General features: G+C 41.5%; 1 protein-coding gene across 4 annotated transcripts in view; it reads left to right on the top strand.

Annotated features, from left to right (window-relative positions):
* The window catches only part of itprid2 (ITPR interacting domain containing 2), a 41,305-nt gene that overhangs the window by 11,617 nt on the left and 9,971 nt on the right, over positions 1–19,717 (top strand). For all 4 annotated transcript variants that reach the window (XM_031870183.1, XM_031870181.1, XM_031870182.1 and 1 more), the window contains 11 exons: positions 1,375–1,424; positions 1,653–1,706; positions 6,486–6,525; positions 6,622–6,717; positions 9,487–9,634; positions 10,132–10,192; positions 15,717–15,824; positions 16,609–16,954; positions 17,778–18,006; positions 18,831–18,882; positions 19,375–19,457. In XM_031870183.1, coding sequence (XP_031726043.1) covers positions 1,375–1,424; positions 1,653–1,706; positions 6,486–6,525; positions 6,622–6,717; positions 9,487–9,634; positions 10,132–10,192; positions 15,717–15,824; positions 16,609–16,954; positions 17,778–18,006; positions 18,831–18,882; positions 19,375–19,457 — 1,267 coding nt within the window. The remainder of the gene's footprint in view (positions 1–1,374; positions 1,425–1,652; positions 1,707–6,485; positions 6,526–6,621; positions 6,718–9,486; positions 9,635–10,131; positions 10,193–15,716; positions 15,825–16,608; positions 16,955–17,777; positions 18,007–18,830; positions 18,883–19,374; positions 19,458–19,717) is intronic.

The raw sequence follows: 19,717 nt of genomic DNA, 5'->3' as shown, positions 1-19,717 counted from the left end.
TGTGTGTGTGTGTGTGTGTGTGTGTGTGTGTGTGTGTGTGTGTGTGTTTAGTAGCAGTGTTATCTATCGGCTGCTGACGTCGAACCACACTGCTAACAACCTAGTCATACAGCACACATGCACACACAAAGGGAGCAGACCAACGCCCAGAGATAGGGCACATAGAGCGGTTCAGGCGAAGAAAGAGGGCCAGAAGCAGGAAGAAGCTGACAGAGGACGGAAAGAAAGGCAGAAAAAAGAAAGCAGAGTAAACAGAGGAGGGGTTTCTCCTGCTGTGTCAATACTGTTATCACAAACACACACTGTGCTCGCTGCTGTCACTCACAACCCTGTGACTCTACAGCGCTCTGACGTGTCCTCTGTAACGTCACCGTGGTAACATGACCAGCAGAAGCAAAATCACAGGTTACTATAGCAACAGCTGCAGGGCAGGGGCTTGATGCCAACATGGCTGCCGGAGGAAAGTAGGAGGAGTAACGAACACTGCGGCTGTGCACTGTTGCACAACCGTGTGTGTGTTTGTGTGCGTTAAATGGTGGCAGGAAGTTTTATCCCATTGATAAGAGTGGCAGGTTGTGTAACCGCTCAGTGTTCCCAGCGCTCGGCTGCAGACAGAAGCTCAGACCTGACAGCTTACTGCCACTGTCAACTCGCCTGAGCTGTCAACTAGTTAACCTGGGACAACTAGTCTGGTCAGTAGGACACCTGGAATGGGTACCAAAAAACAGCCTGGGATAATTAGTCTTGCCTGGTCAATAGTGGACTACAATAGGTAGCCTGGTCTGACCAGGAGTTAGCCTGGGATAGTGAGCCTTAGCCCGAAAGGCAGCAAGCCTGTGTTCCTTAGCCTTGACTGGACAGGTAGATAGCCGGTGTTACTTAGACTTAGCCTGACATGCAGTTATGTTCAATTTCACCTGACAGGCAGCTAATGTTGGGATGGTTTACCTTTGCCTGACAGGCGGTCAGCTTGGGGGTCCCTTTTCCTTCGCCTGACCCGCAGTTAGGGCTGGGATACTTGGCCGTCACCTGACTGGGAGATAGTTTTCGTATTGGCAAAGCTCATCTTAGTCTGACTGGTGGTGTGGGGCCGTTATCCCTCAGCGCACTTAACGTTGTGATAGTTGGCGTAGGTCAGTACTTCACGTGGACTCATAGGTTTTGATTTGTTGTTCGCGGATCTAGTCTGTTTGGACTGCGCCTACAGGTATTTTAAAGTAGCCAAATGTATCAGTAAAATAATGAGCATTGAAACACACCGGCATCAAATATTTTCTATATAAGCACACACACTTACAGTCTGTTTATGCTTTTCATAGTCAATTTATGTTTTGGGTTGATATATAACGCTCTGTGTCTTTGTGTCTTGTCCAGGACTCCCCTAGCAGCCTCTCTAGATGATCAGAGTGCTTCTCCCAGCAGAGGTAATCCACATTTTATGGTTGTTGTTTATATATTACGTTGTGAGGACCCAAACCTGTTAGGACACTTAAGGGGAACTAAATACTTGAAACCAGCCATCACAACTTAGTTGGAATTTGTTCACGTTTCATGTCAGAATTGATAATGAAATGTCTCTCACCCTATGTTACTATGTATGTGTTACTTAAGGTATTTCACAACTTTACGACTTTGTGTGTGTGTGAGAGCAGGAGCGCTGAAGAACGGCTGCAGCTTTGAAGATGACCTTTCACTGGGAGCTGAAGGTCAGTACAGAGAAAAACTCACAATACAACCAAGATTACAGATTTGTGCTCATTGTTCACAGTTTTCCCCCATGTTCTAATTCTGTATTTGAACTAACACCACCAACTTAAGAAAGGCTTTGACATTTTGAAAAATGTCCCCCAAATGTCAATTGTTGGAGTCCTTAAATGAGAAAGCCTGATTTGATCATTAACTGCATAAACTAACCAAAACTGTAATGAAAATACAAAAGTGTGACTGAAACAGAGGGCAACAGATTTGATCATTTATTACTACCCCAACAACCCCTTTATCTCCATAGATAAATTATAAAATGTTACATGGTGTTAAGATACATTGACGGTGGGTTTTATCCAACAGGAAGAGTGAGTTCACATGTTGAGTGTGATTCAGGACAAGTTGGTTGTCACTATCTGTTGTTAATGCGGTCCAACAATGGCCTCAACAGAGTCCAGTTTCAAAAAGATAGACTTAGATGTTGCAAAACATCAACAATTCTCCTGTTTAGTTGTTAATTATCTTAAGTAGGGCTAATGTGCTATGGTACAAGGTACAATGAAATTGTAATGTGAAAAGTGAGTAAGGTTAAGTTTTATTGTCATTATACAATACAGTATATGCAAGTTAAAGTAAAAAAACAACTTACGGTAATAGTGGAAATGAGTGTAGTGCAAAGATAATTGTATTGTTTTATGCAAAAGAAGATGGCAATGGTTCCGTGAAACATTCACAGATTCAGTGCAATGTATAGAAAAGTGTGCAATATACAAAAAAATAGCAATAGCGTATGGCTTCTCAATGTGGCTCAGTACGTCTGCTAACTCATGAGTTAGGGCAGGATAGCTTCCTCAGTGATGGTATTGCACCACTGGTCGGAGTGAGTGATGAAGTAACAACATTGAAGAAGTTACAACTGTATTTGGAGAGTGTAGACACTTTGCATATGTTGTTAAAGTAGAGTGGTGTGGGTTGATCAAGTGTGTGGTTAGTCGTCGGTTGAAGATGGAAGAAATTAACAGTAAAGTTGCTTCGCTTTAGTAGATGTACAGTCTAGGCTTCAATGTGTCCATGAATAAATGCTGTAGGTCTCCAAAGTGAGCATCATCTTCGGCCCTGGAGGCAAAACAAAGTCCCCCCGTGCTTCCCCAACACCTTTGTCTTGTTAGGCTTAAAATCTGCATTATAATTATGAGTTGTCTGAGCTAACAAAGAACTAATTATAAGCTTTTTTAGTATTATTATTATTATGACCATTTGTGTGTTGTGCAAAAAATCCTTTGTATAATGATAATGCTGCTTGATCACATGTGTATAAATGAAGATGTCTGACAAACACAGTAGTGTCAACAGAACACAGTGTGATACATAATGATACACCGCTCCATCTTCATTCCTCAGTCCTGTTTTTTTACAAAAGGAAAAGTCAACAATCACAAAGGTGTAGAAGTGCTGCATGCATGACTGACTGTCTTCTAAGTGTGTGTGTGTGTGTGCGTGTCATCATTTCTCTGAACTGCTGTAAATACATCAGTAATGGTTCTGACAGCGAGACGGTGTTTGTGTTATTGAGTTTGTGAATTGATTAGACTTTAATGACTTTATGCTGAACCACCCTGTGTGTGTGTGTGTGTGTGTGTGTGTGTGTGTGTGTGTGTGTGTGTGTGTGTGTGTGTGTGTGTGTGTGTGTGTGTGTGAGAGTGAGTGTGAAGGGACAGCTGGTGGAATCAGGGGCTGAATAGGTGCTAATGAGTTGATGCTGAGAGGCCAGTTTGTATAGACTTGATCGGAGACACCTTGATCAGCCTCTGGGTTTCCCAAACCTGGTTGAGTTTTTTGCGAGTTAATTTCTTGCTAGCATTAGAACACCCCTCCCAAGTTCTTCTCATGAAAAGTTTGTTTGGTATTGCACAACATTTTTCTATCGTGTAGGCAAAGTGCAATCGCTGTTAGAAAGCTTTGTCTTCTGCATTTGGTTGACTTTTCGTCACGTTTATTGAATTAGTTTACTCTTCAATTTAGTGAGTAGCTGGAGACTAAAATAACTACAGTACAATTGTTCAATCACCCATTGTTGGCTCAATTAACAGCTGTGGTCTACTGTAATCCACTCTACTTGCATGTACTGAAGATCCTGATTTTCAACTCTGAAGTTGATCAGATAAAATGTTATATAAATCAAAGTTTAACCGGGAGATTCTTGAATTGACATAAGGTGATCAGTTGACTGTAACACCACTGTAACCAACAGACTAGTGACTGTTGACTTTGCACTCAGATCTGGGAGCTCATTAGCCAGAGAACTGACAAACTTTTCATTTTCAATCACTTTTATTGTTTCTACAAACTCCTGCAGGAAATATCTGTCTCTAAAGCTGCTAAATGCTCCAGTGTGTTCAACAGCTGTAAATGTGGTGTAAATGTTCTGCGGGTTCAGCTCTACCCATAAGAAGTGGACGTAGTCGTCATCCATTGGTTTGTGGAGTGCAGTTTTGAAGCCTCAAGTTCGGCATTTTGTCCGTCGCCATCTTTTTTTTTTTTTGTTGCAACCACTGAATGGAAGTGTCCATATTTGGACTGCTGAGGAGTGATGCCGTCATAGAGACGCCGTATTTGGCTCAGGTAGCGACCTGTCAATCACAAGGTAGCCATGCCCTAAAGCATACTCTGCTGTATGATGTATTTGACTCTAAATGGTCCATAATTTACTGAATGAACATCATGATGTATTGAAGAAGACTTGAAACTAGAGATTGAGAACATTAACTCATGTTTACAATGTTTACTGAGGTAATAAATCAAGTGAGAAGTAGAGTCATTTTCTCTTAGGCTTCTATATGAATGCAAGTTTAAGGCAATTCTGCATTGGTTTGGAGGTTGTCGCCTGGCTCTACCCTATCCATCGCTATTATAAAAAGATGAATTATCCCCCTTTATGTAAATTTTTACACATCAATGTAGAATGCTGTGTGTCATATAGCAACATTTACCAAATAGAAAAATGTTTTATTGTGTAAAATATATTCAAATAGACAAAAGGGTACAATAACTAATATTAATGCATCAAATCTATTATTTCATATCATACTAAAGACTAATTTTGAGGCATTTGGAGTGGGGTGTGACTTAAAATGTCTCCTTGGTTAATGCCACCAAGACAGAGTTTGAGTTTTGCGTCATGTCTTATCTTCACACACCACAACCTTCCTCCATTTGAGCTAACTGGCTTTGTGTTTATGTGGATGTTACATTAGGATGAAAAGATAATGGTACCATTTTTAGATGATGGTTTAGTATTTGTTGAAAACTTATTTAGTTGAGTGGCTCCGGCTACTTCTTGTCATCAGCCCAAATCTCAGCTCATGTTGTCATTAAGTACCCTAATCATGCTGAGAATGACATACATCAGAAGTAGCTTTAGTGGTGCAGAATACTTTGGATTGTCATGTATGAACCCATCCTAATGGGCTCTAATTATGTCAAACATTATCAGGACAGGAAGGGAGGAGATTAAAGGGTTATCGTGTGAATAGCATGGAAGTGAATTAGTTCATTATAGGATTCCGGGTGGATTGGATGGAAGTGAGTCGGTGAATTACACTACGAAGGCTAGTTTTTGTCGCGTTATGTGCCTTTAAACCAGAGGAAAATACTGTGGATTCAAAAGAAGAAGAAATGCAGCTGAAACTAAGTGGAAAGAAAGAGAGGGAGACATTCAGAGAAAGACATTGACAGGACGACATGTCCCAACAGGTTCTTTTGAAATGAAAGAGAAAGCAGTCACACCTGCAGTTGGTGATGACTTTCACTGACAGTATGAAAGGGAATATGCTTCAACATTATTTAGTCAGAACTGAAGCAGTTTTACCATTTTTTGAAACAATGGGTCCTTGATTTCAGACCGACGTGGACCAACACAGCTTGTCACAACACGACTGTTGATTATGCTCACTGAAATGAGAACTGTCGCTGGCAGTTTTTACATGTTAAAGTGAGCTAGCTAATGAAGCTAACGTTCGCTCCCTGAGTTAGTTGAAAATGCAGTCTCTGCCTTTTTAAAAATTATTTCAGCAGACAAAAGTGTCTTAACTGTGCACTTGTATACATGGTATGCTAAAAGACTGAAGCTACAGTGGCATGTCCCAGGCAAAAAGTCAGCATCCTCAATGTATAACCAATGTAATGCAATTTCTGGTAACGGTTGCTTGGCTAGCTGGAGTGTAAACTTTCAAAAATCTGTCCTACAGAGCTGCTCCTCTGCCACATATGCCAAAAAACGTTTCGCTACATAGTAAATTAGTCCCTAAGATAATCAAGAACTACACGGGTGAATTTAGATGTTTATCTTAAGTCCTAGAAACAGCTAAGTCTATCTTTGTGGGACTGGACCATGCTCTTGAGAACACGTAACCCATTGTTGGACCACATTAATAACTGATGCTGACAACAAACTTGTCCTGTATCAGGTTTGCTTCCGAGGCTATGCGGCCCACTGAATTTGTGTTTGTCCCATCATGCCTCTGTCCGTTCAGCAGTGAAGTAATTCAGAAAATTAAAAGACTTTTCTGGGCTTTGGTCAAATTTGACAAAGATTAAACCCCCCATGGCTTGAAAATATATAACACCAAGAGTAATAATTGGACATTTTTATAGCTGGAGATCCTGTCAACTGTTTATTTTACAATGGTGGTCTATGGGGAATCAGTAGTCACAGACTGATATATGGGATGTTGTTTTTGTTGATATATGAGTAATCTTAATGTCCTTGTTTTTCTCTGCAGCCAACCATCTTCAGTCCAGTAACAGTAAAACCGAATCCTGGTGAGTTCACTTTATTTTTATTCTCAACATTCAGTAAATGAAGTAGATAACTCAGTGTATGTGTGCTAATGCTCCTGTGTGTATGTTGATGTATAGTTTTGGTCTTGCGGCGGATCAGAAGAGGAGTCAGTATAAAGAGAGGGCACGAAGTATGAACTCCACAGGATCAGGGAAGAGCAGCACTGTGTCCAGGTCAGTTCACCGTCCTCAGTCTTCAGTCAGACTCACGGAGGTTTCTGCGGGAAGTTGTGCAAGTAGAGAGGGGTCGAGACACAGAGGGCTGTTGTTAAACTTCGAGCCAAATAAATGGTACTACAGAGAACTCAACCAAAAGAGGCACAGGCATGTAGAGAAGTGGTTCCTAAGCATGGGGTCCCAGGATGAAACCTAATAGGACACAACATGATTAAAGACAGTAAAAATAATGATGACGATTGTCCAGTCTTTTTTTTTTTCAGCAGTATCCACGATGTGTATTTACAATCCTACTGTTGTTCGTTCACATTAAAAGGATTGCAGTGGCTTTTATTGTGAAGGAGTCACGGGAAAGACCTTGTATTTGTAGTTGAACATTTTTTATTTGTGTTATGCGTCCTTGAAAAAAATCTCTCGATGTGTTATTGGATTTTTTTGAACTCTCAAATATTAATGTTGGTATGGGCAGGACGGCTACATTGGAATTGGATTCCCGCGGGAACACATCTCTCCAGGGAGCGGGAGGTTAAAAAATAAACCACGGGATCTGGGATTTAGCACTAACCAGAAGGCTGTATCAGCAGAATTCCATTAAAAAAAAAAAGAAAAGGAAAATAACAATGTGGCTCTAATTACTGACCAAATGTACCAATAAAGTTATCTTCACAATCTTTTCTGAATCTGTCGAAGCATCTCTTGTGATTCGGCAAACACATAATCCACCAAAGAGCACGTGTTTAAGTATTATTCTAATTCTATCCGGATATTCACCTCTGGTGTCACCAGACACCTTTGTGTTTCTAATTAACTTAAATGGACAGAAAAGGAAAAGCAGTCTGGCGGGAGTGAAGTTCTCTTCTCAAACACTGCTTCGACACAACACAGTGTTTTCTACAGTTACTTTTTCGAGGACGCATAACACTGCTTCCTGATTTTAGCAGCTTTCCCTTATCTACTACTCACAGAACTACAGCTGAATTTACTATCATCATTTTGTGGGGTTTTTATTTTGAAAGCCTGTCGCCTTTTCCCGTTGTGCAGTAGCACTTTCTGTCTGAACCCAGGACCCCCTTATAAAGAGGTTCAAAGCCAGTATTGGTCAGGCTATGGTCATGGGTAGACATTGCAAAATTTTAAGATGTCGAAATCAAAAAATATTGGTAACAAGTTATATAAGACTATGTTAGCTGTACATAAAGATGTAAATATATAAAGACTTTAACACTGTTATGATTGACATTGCTTAGTTTCTGAACAAATGATTTTGCTTTCTCTCTCTAATGAACTGAAGCTTCTCTCTTATGCTACTTACAACAGATGAAAACCAGACTCTTCTTAGAGCTCCTCTCAATGAAATTTGACTGGTTTGAATAATAACAGCTCACAGTGTCAATGCTCTATCAGAAATGTGGGGGTTAAACTGGTCAGTGGTCAGTAAACTAATTAAATACTGTAAGTATGTTAAGCGTCATCAGCAGATTTGTGAGCTGAATGTCTGTGGTGGGAGTTCTCATGGAAGGCTGATTTATTGGTGGTGGTGGTAGGAGGCTGACGGTGCCAGGGTTTTTCACAGTGCTCCAGCCGTTGGAGGTGTTTGGTGTATTGTGTGTGTGTGTGTAATGGTTCATAGTGGGCTATGGGTGGAGCATCGTGGGTATTCCATTCTCCGGTTGATGTTGTTGATACAGGGTTCGAGAGACTCCTGGGACTCCATGCAAAAAAACTCCATGCAAAAAGACTCCATGCAAAAAAATAAGAAATCAGGAAGGGGGCAACCACTTTTTCACACAACTGTATGTATGTATGTATGTATGTATGTATGTATGTGTATATATGTCTGTGTGTGTGTGTGTGTGTGTGTATGTGTGTGTATATATATGTGTGTATATGTGCCCCAAATCTTTCTGCAAAAAACAAATGGCTCAAAGAATGCTTGGCAAGTTTACCAACCAACCAATCCAATGCAGATCTACGGAAGCGTATTGCTGCCATGTTAGTAGAAGAAAAACAGACCAGTATCAAGCTATAAAGTGAGAAGTTTATTGCTACAAGACTTTTTTCAGAATCAGAATCGTTTATTTGCTAAGGTATGTTGCACTTACAAGGAATTTGACATGATGCATAACAAACAATCGACAACAATCAACACATTTCACATTATATCAAGTATCACGTTATAACAAGATATTTTCATGTTAATATGACAAACAAATTTATATTTTTATAACAATATACTATTTATATTTTTAAAATGCATGGGGCTGTACCGCAGGAAGAATGAGCCGGAGGTAGAATCATTTCTCATTGATTATCTCCAGTGTTTCCCATTAATTACACTCAAGTGATCACGTTATAACTTGTAACCTAATTTATATTGTTATAACATGAAAGGTTTCCTTTTGTAACGTGATACAGATCAGTTTCTCTTCAGGTCTCTTCTGGTCTTCATCCTCCAGCTGGGGCGGTTGGAGGTGCTGGGAAAGGGGCAGGGCATCGTCACACTTTCTAAACTACCTCGCTGACCGACTAACAAAAAGCTGTGTGTGAGAAATACTAACTGGCTGTCTGTGTTTTCGTAGTGTTTCAGAGGTGTTGGAGCAGTCAGAGGAGCACCCTGAGGAGACCCTCCTTACCCTGCGGTTAGACTGACGAGACTAACTCACTAGCTAACTGACTGAATGAAAGACCCACTGACATACTGATTGTGTGTGTGTGTGTGTGTGTGTGTGTGTGTGTGTGTGTGTGTGTGTGTGTGTGTGTCCACAGTGTGTCAGAGCTGCTGGACCTGTATGAGGAGGACCCCGAAGAAATCCTCCTAAATCTTGGTTTTGGTCGAGAAGAACCTAACCTGGCCTCGAAAGTTCCCTCCAGGTTCTTCAGCAACACCTCCACAGCACGAGGCATCGACATCAAGGTACGGATGATGGCAGTGTGTTAGCACTGGAAACAAACTCTACATGACGACAAATTTGGGGTGATTTCAAAGCCCTCTGAACCGCTGGTGACCGCAGTTCAAGTATAATAATTATACTCTAGCAGAGTGAGCGGACAGACGACCCACGAACATACTCCTTCAGTAACGCGCAGTCCTGCCCAATTTAAACCAATCTAAACTAAATTGAATCTAGGAACACCTCATGGCGACAATAGAGGACACTTCATGAGATGTCTGTACAACATTTCATGGCAATCCATTCAATAGTTGTTTAGATATTTCAGTCTGAACCAAAATTATGGACTGAATTACTGAAAAGCACCAAACTCGCGCTGCATATTTGGTCTTCAACATCATTTTATCTGTGAGAACACACCAGATCAACTTTTTTTTTTTTTGAGTCTGCTGCCTGCCTTGCACCGTTGATCACTGGTACTGTTTTTTAATGACACCACTTCCTGTGGTTCCACCTGCAGGTCTACCTGGGAGCTCAGCTGCAGCGCATGGAAGTGGAGAACCCCAACTACGCTCTGACTAGTACGTGTCATTCTCCCTACGCTCCCCTGTACTCCTGCATTTGTACTAGTGTTTGTGGCTGTACACTACTCTCCACATCCTCAACGGCAGCCGAAACACCTCAGCACTGCCGATCGAGGGTTAACCATATTAGCGATGAGGAGGTTCATGTCCTGAAACTGTAGACAGAGGAAGTGAAGCTCAAATACTATGTGTGTGTGTCCTGTTCCCAGTGTTATTAGGGTGTTTTGTGGGGTCCTTTAGCTCTTTTAGCTGGTCTGCCAACTGCCTGGGCAACAGAGCCAATGGGGACAAAGATCTGTTTGTCCCAGACACACATACACACACACACACACACACGCACGCACATACACGCAAACCTGCACTACTAACATCCTGGCCTCTTTTTGTTTTCAAGCTTGTGTTTGCATGAAGGTTCTGGCTCCCTAATTGAACATACACACACACACACACATACACAGCTGATTATCTTCTTTTTGACAGTTTAACTGTCTTGGTGCTTTAAATAAAGGATTTTCCAAAGATCCTGTGTGTGTGAGAAGATATCCACAGATGAAAGTACTTCAGGATTGCAAAAGTTTTATTTTACACTTTGATGGCTGTTTTGGGCAATTTGAAAAGTCATCACTCGTCCTAGTTTGCTTTACAAGACAGTTTGAGTGTTGTTTAGCAGAGGAGCTCTAAATATTTGCACTTCAACTTAGAATGAATAGGTTTTTGACTAGAGTTCCTGTCTCAGATATTTTGGACTCCTGTGTGTTCTTTATGTTGTTCAGTGCAACAGATTTATATTTTAGCCACTATGCACCAGTTTCTCAAGTCTTACTGACCTTATGTGGGCCGCCCAATTTTTCATTGTCTCATCTCGGGTTTTGTCTCTCAACTTCCTCTTCCTATTGCTGGCTGTAGGAAATACAAGTAAAAAGTCCTGATCGGTTAACACAGCCTGCCGTACATTTGTCAAAGAGGGAAAATACGTCCACGTTTTTGAGGAGGTCATGTGAACCAACAGCACCACATCCACCACAGATATCAGATAAAAAACATGCAAAGTTCTGTTCGGCGTTAACTTGCTTATAACTAGCTTATAACTAGCACATACATTAATGGTCTGAAATCAAAATTGAAATGATTGAAACACAAACTATTAAATATATATATTTGATGAATGAGATAATTTGAAATAATCAGCTTGTTATACATCAATTAAAAGCCCATGTCATGGTATACAGGACTTTCTGCAATAGTGTATCTGAGTCTCCACTGTGACTTTGCGTTTTGGATGAAAAACTATTGTATTAACACACACTCAGACAGCTGTTATTATATCCTATTGTTTTGAATGCATAAAACAATAAATAACAAAGACCAACCCATCCTGACCATGAAAATTAGAACCGTAATGTGATCGGATGATCCCAGATCTGTGTGGTAAAACTGATGTAATATCGGTCGATGTTTGTCCGACTGCCACGAATGAACGTTTCATTTTCTTCCAGCTATGGCGGTCCTTCACGCTGTTCATCATTTTGTGAAACTGGTTAAATATTTGGCAAAATGCAGTTCGAAAGACATCACAAGCAGCAGATGTCCACCTACGCAATGCAACACATTCCCACCTCTGGCGTTGACAGGAAGTTAAAGATCAAACAATGGAGCGGGAGCAACTTTTTTGTACAGATTCACTCTGATTATTTTTTCCAAATGCTCGAACATCCACATAAAAGTCTAATTAATTTACTTGATATCATTGCGAGTGATTGACACTGGTAAACAAACTGATCAGTCGTTCCATTTGTTTGGGACTAAGATTTCCCTTCAGTCATTCAAAGGTCACCAGAGGTGTTAACCTGGATGTTGGGTTTCCAAAACAAACAAACTGACACAGTGCATTCTAGACTTTCATAACTAGTGGTTCCTTATCTCAGGATCACGGCCTAATTTTCTTGTTATCTGCAGATAACAACTAAATGAGTCACGCGCTGTTTGGTCACACGCACACTGCAGCTCAGTGAACTGAGTCCGGAGGAGTGGCGGAGAGGATAACAACTCATGGTGTCACAATAAACTTGTGAACGAGAACTCATTAAAAGGCCAGCTGAGAGAAAATAAAGGAGCTTCAGAAGCACTTGTTCACTGTTAGAACGCTCTTCACTGAACCACTGATTAACGTCCATCACTGGAACACACTTTGTGATATAAGTCCAGCTTTGGCATCCCTCAGGGCTAAGTATTAAAAAGAAAAAGACACAAGGGTATGATCCCTCTGAGGGACACTGATGAATGGGCTTCATACATAATTTGGTTCGGTTACAACAAACTGGGGTGTGATTGCCTATTTGGTTCTGTTTATTTGGGCAGGTGTGAAAGGAGTCAGTCGAACTCTGTCGCGAATTCAACAAGCGGGTCGAGACCACCTGAACAGGAGGGAACTCTGGTGTGGTTTGTTAGTGGTGTGAAAGCAGAGAGAACCATTCACAGGGCCATGTTATGGCGTATTCACATACGAGAAAAAAAGGATGATTCATGAGCTCTTTGTGAATCCAGAGATATTTTAAGGTATAGCAGATTGCTTCCTGATGGAACCTGGCGTAGTACGTGTTTGGCTTTAAACTGCAAACTAACTTTATGAAAAGCTGTAGTGACTCAGATCAGACCTGGATCAGTTTTTTGTTTTTTTTAACTGCTCCTTTAACCGTCTCTGGTCTGTCAGTTGGTCCTGGAAGATTTCTTTTTTCTTTTCCAGAACATTCTCATACTGTTCCATCGATTCCCCGGAGCCCAGACGTGTGTGTGTGTGTGTGTGTGTGTGTGTGTGTGTGTGTGTATATATGTGTGTGTGTGTGTGTGTGTTGTTTATGTAAGCTCTGTTCTCACCATCAGAAAGAATCTCTTGGGATGAAGACAGAAAAAAAAAGGGAGTACGTGTCGTTTTCTCTTATTCCTCACTTCCTGTTTCAGGATCCTCAGAGTGAGCATTAGTGCAGAGTCAGCAGTCAGCAGGAAACGGACTCACACAGCATTACTATCATCACACACGGCTGCTGTAATAAGGGGTTCATGTTCTGCAGTCCAGATGTGACTGAAAAATTCTGAACTGTATGACTGACTGGTTTGTAGCTTGAACATCATCGTTCCTTTCCTACGTGTTTTAACTAGAAGGTTTTAATTTATTTATTTGTAGCTTTTTTCAGAATTTGCAGCTTGTTTAAAAAGGTGCATTACCAGATTTGTTTTTTTGTCACTTTGGGGCAGCAGAACAAGCCGATAACTTCACTGTCCTTTTAGCTCCGGTTTGGTCTCCACTAACTCCAAAGAAAAACATCTCCCTCTTTAGCTGCTTAATGTTCCACCTTCTTCATCAGCTAGTTGTTAACTTTGTCTACCTGCTGTTTGGTGATGGAAAAGTACATTTGTTTAGATTTGGTCTAATTGGCTTCGTTAAAAGTATGCCAAATTAGCTATTAGCAGTTTCTGTTGGCAATGTGCCCATGGATGTACAGACAACTATCAGTAGATTACTTTGATATGGAAAAAAACTTTAAAACATGAAGATTCTCAGGCAAGTTTTGGCATTGGTGTCCTTTTTTTCTATGATTTAAGTGGACTTATGGATATTTAATTGCAATGATCATCGGAGATATTGGTATGTGTAATGATATGTTAAAGAGTAAGTTGCACTGAATCTATATATATATCTGTGTCTTGTCCGTGTGTTCAGAGCTGACCGAGTTATGACTCTGAGAAGGAGTGTGACTTATAACACAAACGGTGGCAGTTTGCTTGTGAAGCACCCGATTGTCTGATTGTGTCACAGGCCGTGTTTGTATGCTGTCTGTGGCCGGAGGCATTATATTATATTATGTCTGGAGGGAATTTCCTCAAATTTGGCACAAACGTCCACTTGGACTCAAGGAGGAAATTGGTCAAAGGTCTGTGTCACTTTGACCTAATGACGGTGATATTTCAGGAACACCTGGAGAGAATTTCTACAAATTTGGTAGAAAATGTCCACTTGGACTCAAGGATGAACTCTTACATTTTGGTGGTAGAAGGTCAAAGGTCAAGGTCACTGTGGCCACCTTTTTAAATCATCTTTTCAATACCTTTAGATCAGTTTGAATACTACTGTAATTTCCTGTGAAGATGGGCTGATTTTGGCCGTCCGGATAGTCTACTGGTAAAGATGCACAGTATGTAATCGCGTCTCTTATTCCCCTCTCTCCACATGTTTCCTGTTCTTCTGTCTAAAATGCCAAAGGCGTCGCCTATAAAGATGTAGGGATTTTAGTTGATGTATTGGACTTTTCATTCGTGATGGCATCCGTCAGTGTTTACAAAAGTTTCCTGAAGTACTATTGCAAGTATAAACTCACTGTAACAGTAGTTAAAGTAGTTTTCTTCCATCCAGAGAGAAGACCTTTCAGTCCGTCATCTAAGATGAAATGAGAATGATGTTAGGATATTTCCACCTGACAACAGTGATGTAAATGAAAGCTACCACTGAAACTAGTCTGTCTTTTAGTTAGAAGTCACAATGGGATCAGAGGTGAGAGAGGGAGCAGCACTGTGCAATGTACTTCAGGTGATTGACATCAGAGCGAGTCATATGGTGACAACAGAGCGGCAGATAAAAGACAGAAGTCTGTGTTTCATAACAGACTGACAAGTATTTAGACAGGGAGGGATGGAGGGGAGGAGGGACGAGCACGGAAGGAAGGAAAGTATGCAAGTCATCATCTTGTTACAGACAAGACTGACAGCTCGACTTACACAACCACAGAAGAAGAAGGAGGAGGGAGGGAGGGAGGAGTGGCTCTGACGTCTGTATCCAGTCCAAACATGAAGCTTTTTGCTAATCAGTCTTTTACTGTAGATAGTTGTTGAATCCCAAACTCTTATTTTTGTGTAAGCCTATGGGATTTAATTTCTTTCAATTCGTAGTATTTTTTACAAGCATAGTGTGAGATTTTTCTTAATTCTAGTACGGTGCTTTACCCTACTTTTATCAATAACATGGAAGACATTAATAATAGACCTCTATACAGTCAATAGGGAGTGTTTTTGGAAATTTCGGTGACACCAGCTTCCTGGAAGAAGACGAACTGCACTGGAAACTCACTGGTGTAGTTTATTCTGGTTTGAGAGGGGGCTTCATGAGGCTGAAGATGAGACTGAATGACCTCGTACGGTGGATCTTTTGTTGGGGGGGGGTGCTTTAAAAGCAAGCACAGAGACACCAGAAAACATTCAAGCAGCAGAGATATCTGAACTGAGGAAGGATCAGAGGAGGAAGAGCGCTGCTGGACATGGACGTGTTCAGACTTTTAACTAAAGTGCCTCTTGATCGCCTCGCTGCGAATTATTACACTTAAAGGAGCAGGTTAAAAATAGCTTTCTTCAAACATTTTCAAGAAACCTAATCGGAGCAAGTTTTTAAAAGCATCTTTGTGTCTTCATTTTTCCGCTCTTTTGGCAACTGTGAAGAACTTTGTAACTGTTGTTTTGTTTCTGTCTCTTTCAGGTCGTTTCCGTCAGATCGAAGTCTTGACCACAGTAGCCAATGAGTTCTTTCAGCTCTACAGTCAAGTTTCTGGTCAGCCCGTCCAGTGCATCAGCTCCAAGGACCAAGGTAACCCTGGCAACCACAAACAGTCCACCAAAGGACTGTTTTTTTTTTTGTAGTCTAGACTTTTAAGAGCTGTGGGCAAAGTATTATGGAGTATTTCCAACAGATCCGGTTTAGGAGGGCGTCTCAACGCTCTCTATTCATTTCCTATGGAGAGCCGGAGAAGCAGTCACGCAGTGATTTGTGGGACCGTTGCAGTGGGTTTGGAGGGGGGTTGAGCTGCGTTGACAGGTCTGTATTTGAATGAAGTTAAAAAATCTCAACTTCATTCAAATGAGCCCGCCCAGCGTGATGCACCGGGCTCACCAAACTTGGACCAATCTGCCAAATAGGCATCACGTAAAATGAAAAAAAAAAGATTCAGCAGGGGCATAGCCTATTTCTCACTGCAAATGTTTTGAGAAGGTCCATTTGAATTTTACTCACTTTTAGTCAAATTGATCTGTAATGCTGTAACCTTATTAGAAGAGGAATACACTATTTAGTTGATCAAATCAACTTTTGTCAAGACCAAGTTTGAGCATTTTAGTTTCTAAATTGCTTTTTATTTGATTGATTTAAGTTTCTTCTCAGAAATTTATGCTGCCAAATTATTTTTTCTGTTAGCTCTTTTGGCAACGATATTCTGTATAAAGTGAAAGTTTTTGCTCCATAAAGTCTATTACGTCTCAATTGTGTTCACCATAAACCAAAAGTTAGTTGTCAAATATATATTTTGTCAACTATAGAATTACATTTGAACTATATTGAATTTTATTCTGATCTGTTGGTCTTGTATCTCTCTCAGGGCGGGAAGGAGGGGGAGATGAGTCGACTCCTCCTCTGAGGAGGAGCGGCTCGGCTCGGAATGTCGCCAAACTCCTCAAGACCACCCTCTCCAAACACAACCTGCTCGCGGCCGCCCCAGTGTCCCTTGAAGCACACACGCCTAACCAACAGACACAGCTGAACGGACACGCCACCTCTGGTCAGTCACACACCAACGGTCACGCACACGCCGGTCCAGAGCAGGACGGCTGCAGTACCGACCCCGCCCACCAGCCGGAGACAGTCAACCAGAATCACATGCGCAAAAAAGACAGCTGTTCCTTGGCGACAGTCGCTGAGGAAACCAGCGGGGATGGAGACGACAGGTACTGCTGGACGGACCGGTAGCTAGGGCACTCTCGACCGCTGCATTTTAGTAGTCATTGACTACCCCAAAAAAAGTAGTCGACTAGTCAATAAATCCGAGAGATGTCATGTTCTACTCAAAAGCTCATTTGAACAGCACCGAACCACATATGAATGATTAATCTACAACTATGCACAGTGTCAATGAGTCCTAGTAGCTAATGTTAGCTAGCTAAAATTTAAACCAGTTTGTCGTGGTGGAAGAAGTACTCAGATCCTTTAAAGTTACTGTGAGGAACTTTGAACTGGTTATTGAAAAAGTCTCAATGTAATACTGATGCCTCTATGAGTCCTACTTGAGTAAACAAGACCATCAGTGAGAAGATTGGCCATTTCTACACAGTTATTCTTGATGCTCGTCATCGTGCCTCTAGGTCGGATTCCAGAAAAGAAGATATCAGACGAAATCATGCAGGTTCACCAGAATCTCCTTCAGACTCTAGCTGGGCCTCCAGTAGTGACCGGCTCACTGCAGACCGACCCGGAGCCAGGAGCAGAGTTTTGCCTTGCTGCTCTGCCGGTCCCTGCTAGGAGCCCCAGGCCGTATTGCTGGGCCTGCTACCCCAAAACGTTTTTGTCCACAGGGACTGCCAAAATCCTCACAAATTGATAGTTCCTCATAGTAGCTTTAAGTAAAAGTACCAGTAAAACAGTGTGAAAAATCTCCATTACAAGTAAAAGTCCTTTATTTAAAATCCTACTTAAGTTAAAGTAAAAAATTATTATCAACAAAATCTTAAAGTAATGCGAATTTCTGTGCCATAACATCTGGCATTCCATTAGTCCTGAACAGAGCAGAACCGGACCAGCATCCAATGGAGGGAATCATCCAGAGTCAGCTGACTCTCAGTCATCCAATGAGAGAACAGAGGAAGGAACCCAGATGGTCAAAGAGGAGCAGGTGGAGGAGAAGATCCTGACCTCTATCCCAGAGAAAGCTCCTCCTACCCTGGCCCCGCTCAAGCTGGCACAGCTTCGCACGGAAAACACAGACTCTTTCGACATGGAGGAGGTACGTTGTTCTTCTCAGTTCTCTTGGGTTCTTCCTACTTGCATTCGGAAAAGTTAGGACTCCTCCGTCACAGAGGTGGTGTAGGGTTGTCCTTGGTCACAACGTTATCACTGATTCCGTCTTAGTCGTTGCTGATCATTCAAACCACCCTACACTAGGCTCGCCCTTGACCAAAGAAATTCTTCGTCGATTTTGTATTCTAATCGATTAGTTGATTTAACTGACGGGTCTGTTAAACTGAGTTTCTCCACAAAGAATCACACAACAGCACCACTTTAAATCTTGTGTATACCAGATATGTGCTCATACATTTCTTGGAAATAAGTTGTTCTGCAAAAGAAAAAAGCATAAAAACGACTAGTGGACTTAAGAAATCTTTGTCAACTAAGACCGAAATGGGGGCAGCCCTATCTTACACGCTGAGGACTTTGTGGTGTTCTCCTGGGTTGACGACACCATCACACCACCCCACATTAACAGCATTATCCTGCTGCGAGTTGTACATCTGTGCCCCCTGTTGCCAGTAAACACTAGTTATCCAGCACGAACACTAGCAGTCAAATTCATGCAAATAAAACCAGAAATCCTTTTCTCTGTCTATCCAACGTGCTTCGACTCAGAGTTCACACCAGAAGTGAAACATTAGAGTCATGTGAACTAGCAGCAAGTCGCGTATGTCAAAAAACACACCAAAAAAAACAAAACAGTGTGGGTTAACCTTTTTCAGTGAGTCCCACCTTGTGTGGAGCTTAATGAAATGTCTGCTGCCGTAAGCGAACAAGCATGTGGGCCACAATGTCTTTTACAAGTCGTTTGTCTTTCAGATTCAGAGTAACGAAGATGAGGCTTTGCCACCCAGAACTTCCAGAGGCACCGGTGAGTTCACCTTAACTTCTGTTTTCAACTTTCAACTGATTGTTTGACTTAACTTCAGAAGAAAGTTTCCTTCATTGTTTCAGAGTCCATGTTTCTTATGGAAATCTTGAAAACAAACAAAATGCATTGTGTGTATATTTGGGATTCAACAAATGTGTTGAATGCATTTCCTTACTTATAAAACATCTGCAAAGCATATTTTTTTGGAATATTTTGAAACCTGCATCCAAGTTAACTTGCTAGATGTCTCTTCACTTTTCGTTCTTGGCTCGTTCCTGCATTCTTTTCCAGTGTATCTATGAGAGTTTATGTGTGCAGCCTGTTTCTGTATGCAATAAACATGTTTCCTGTGTCTCAGTGCACTGAGGACACACTGTCCTGTCTCTTTATGCTTCATGCTCAGCATGAATGATTCTTTTCTGCCACCATTTGGACAGACGGGGTACTGCCGAAAATAATAACAGAGCGTCATTGTCTGTGTCTCTCCCTCAGACCTATTGAGGACGGTCAGTCAGCAGTCAGACAGCAGTGGTTTTGCTGAGGAGCCCTCTGCTGACTCCAACAGCTACCTCAAGGTCTGTTTGTGTGTCTTTCCTAGCTGTGTCTCAGTTAAGATCACCAACATGTACCTTTAAGTTATTTGAATTGACGGCATGAAAGAACAGTCTGGGCACTTATCTCACCAGAAGGGGGAAACATCCCTGCAAATCAATCACTTGTGGAAGAAAATGACTTCAGGATATGTAATGGAACCTTGTAAGGCAGTCTGGAACATGTATCTCTGCTGCAGGTTCTTATATGTCCGCAATAGACCAGAGTGAACCCCCCCCCCCCC

The sequence above is a fragment of the Anarrhichthys ocellatus genome, unplaced genomic scaffold, assembly GCF_004355925.1.
Source record: "Anarrhichthys ocellatus isolate YVR2014 unplaced genomic scaffold, GSC_Weel_1.0 scaffold51, whole genome shotgun sequence".
NCBI lineage: Eukaryota > Metazoa > Chordata > Actinopteri > Perciformes > Anarhichadidae > Anarrhichthys > Anarrhichthys ocellatus.
Note: the sequence above shows the minus strand (reverse complement) of the source record. Positions and strands in the feature narration are given on the sequence as shown.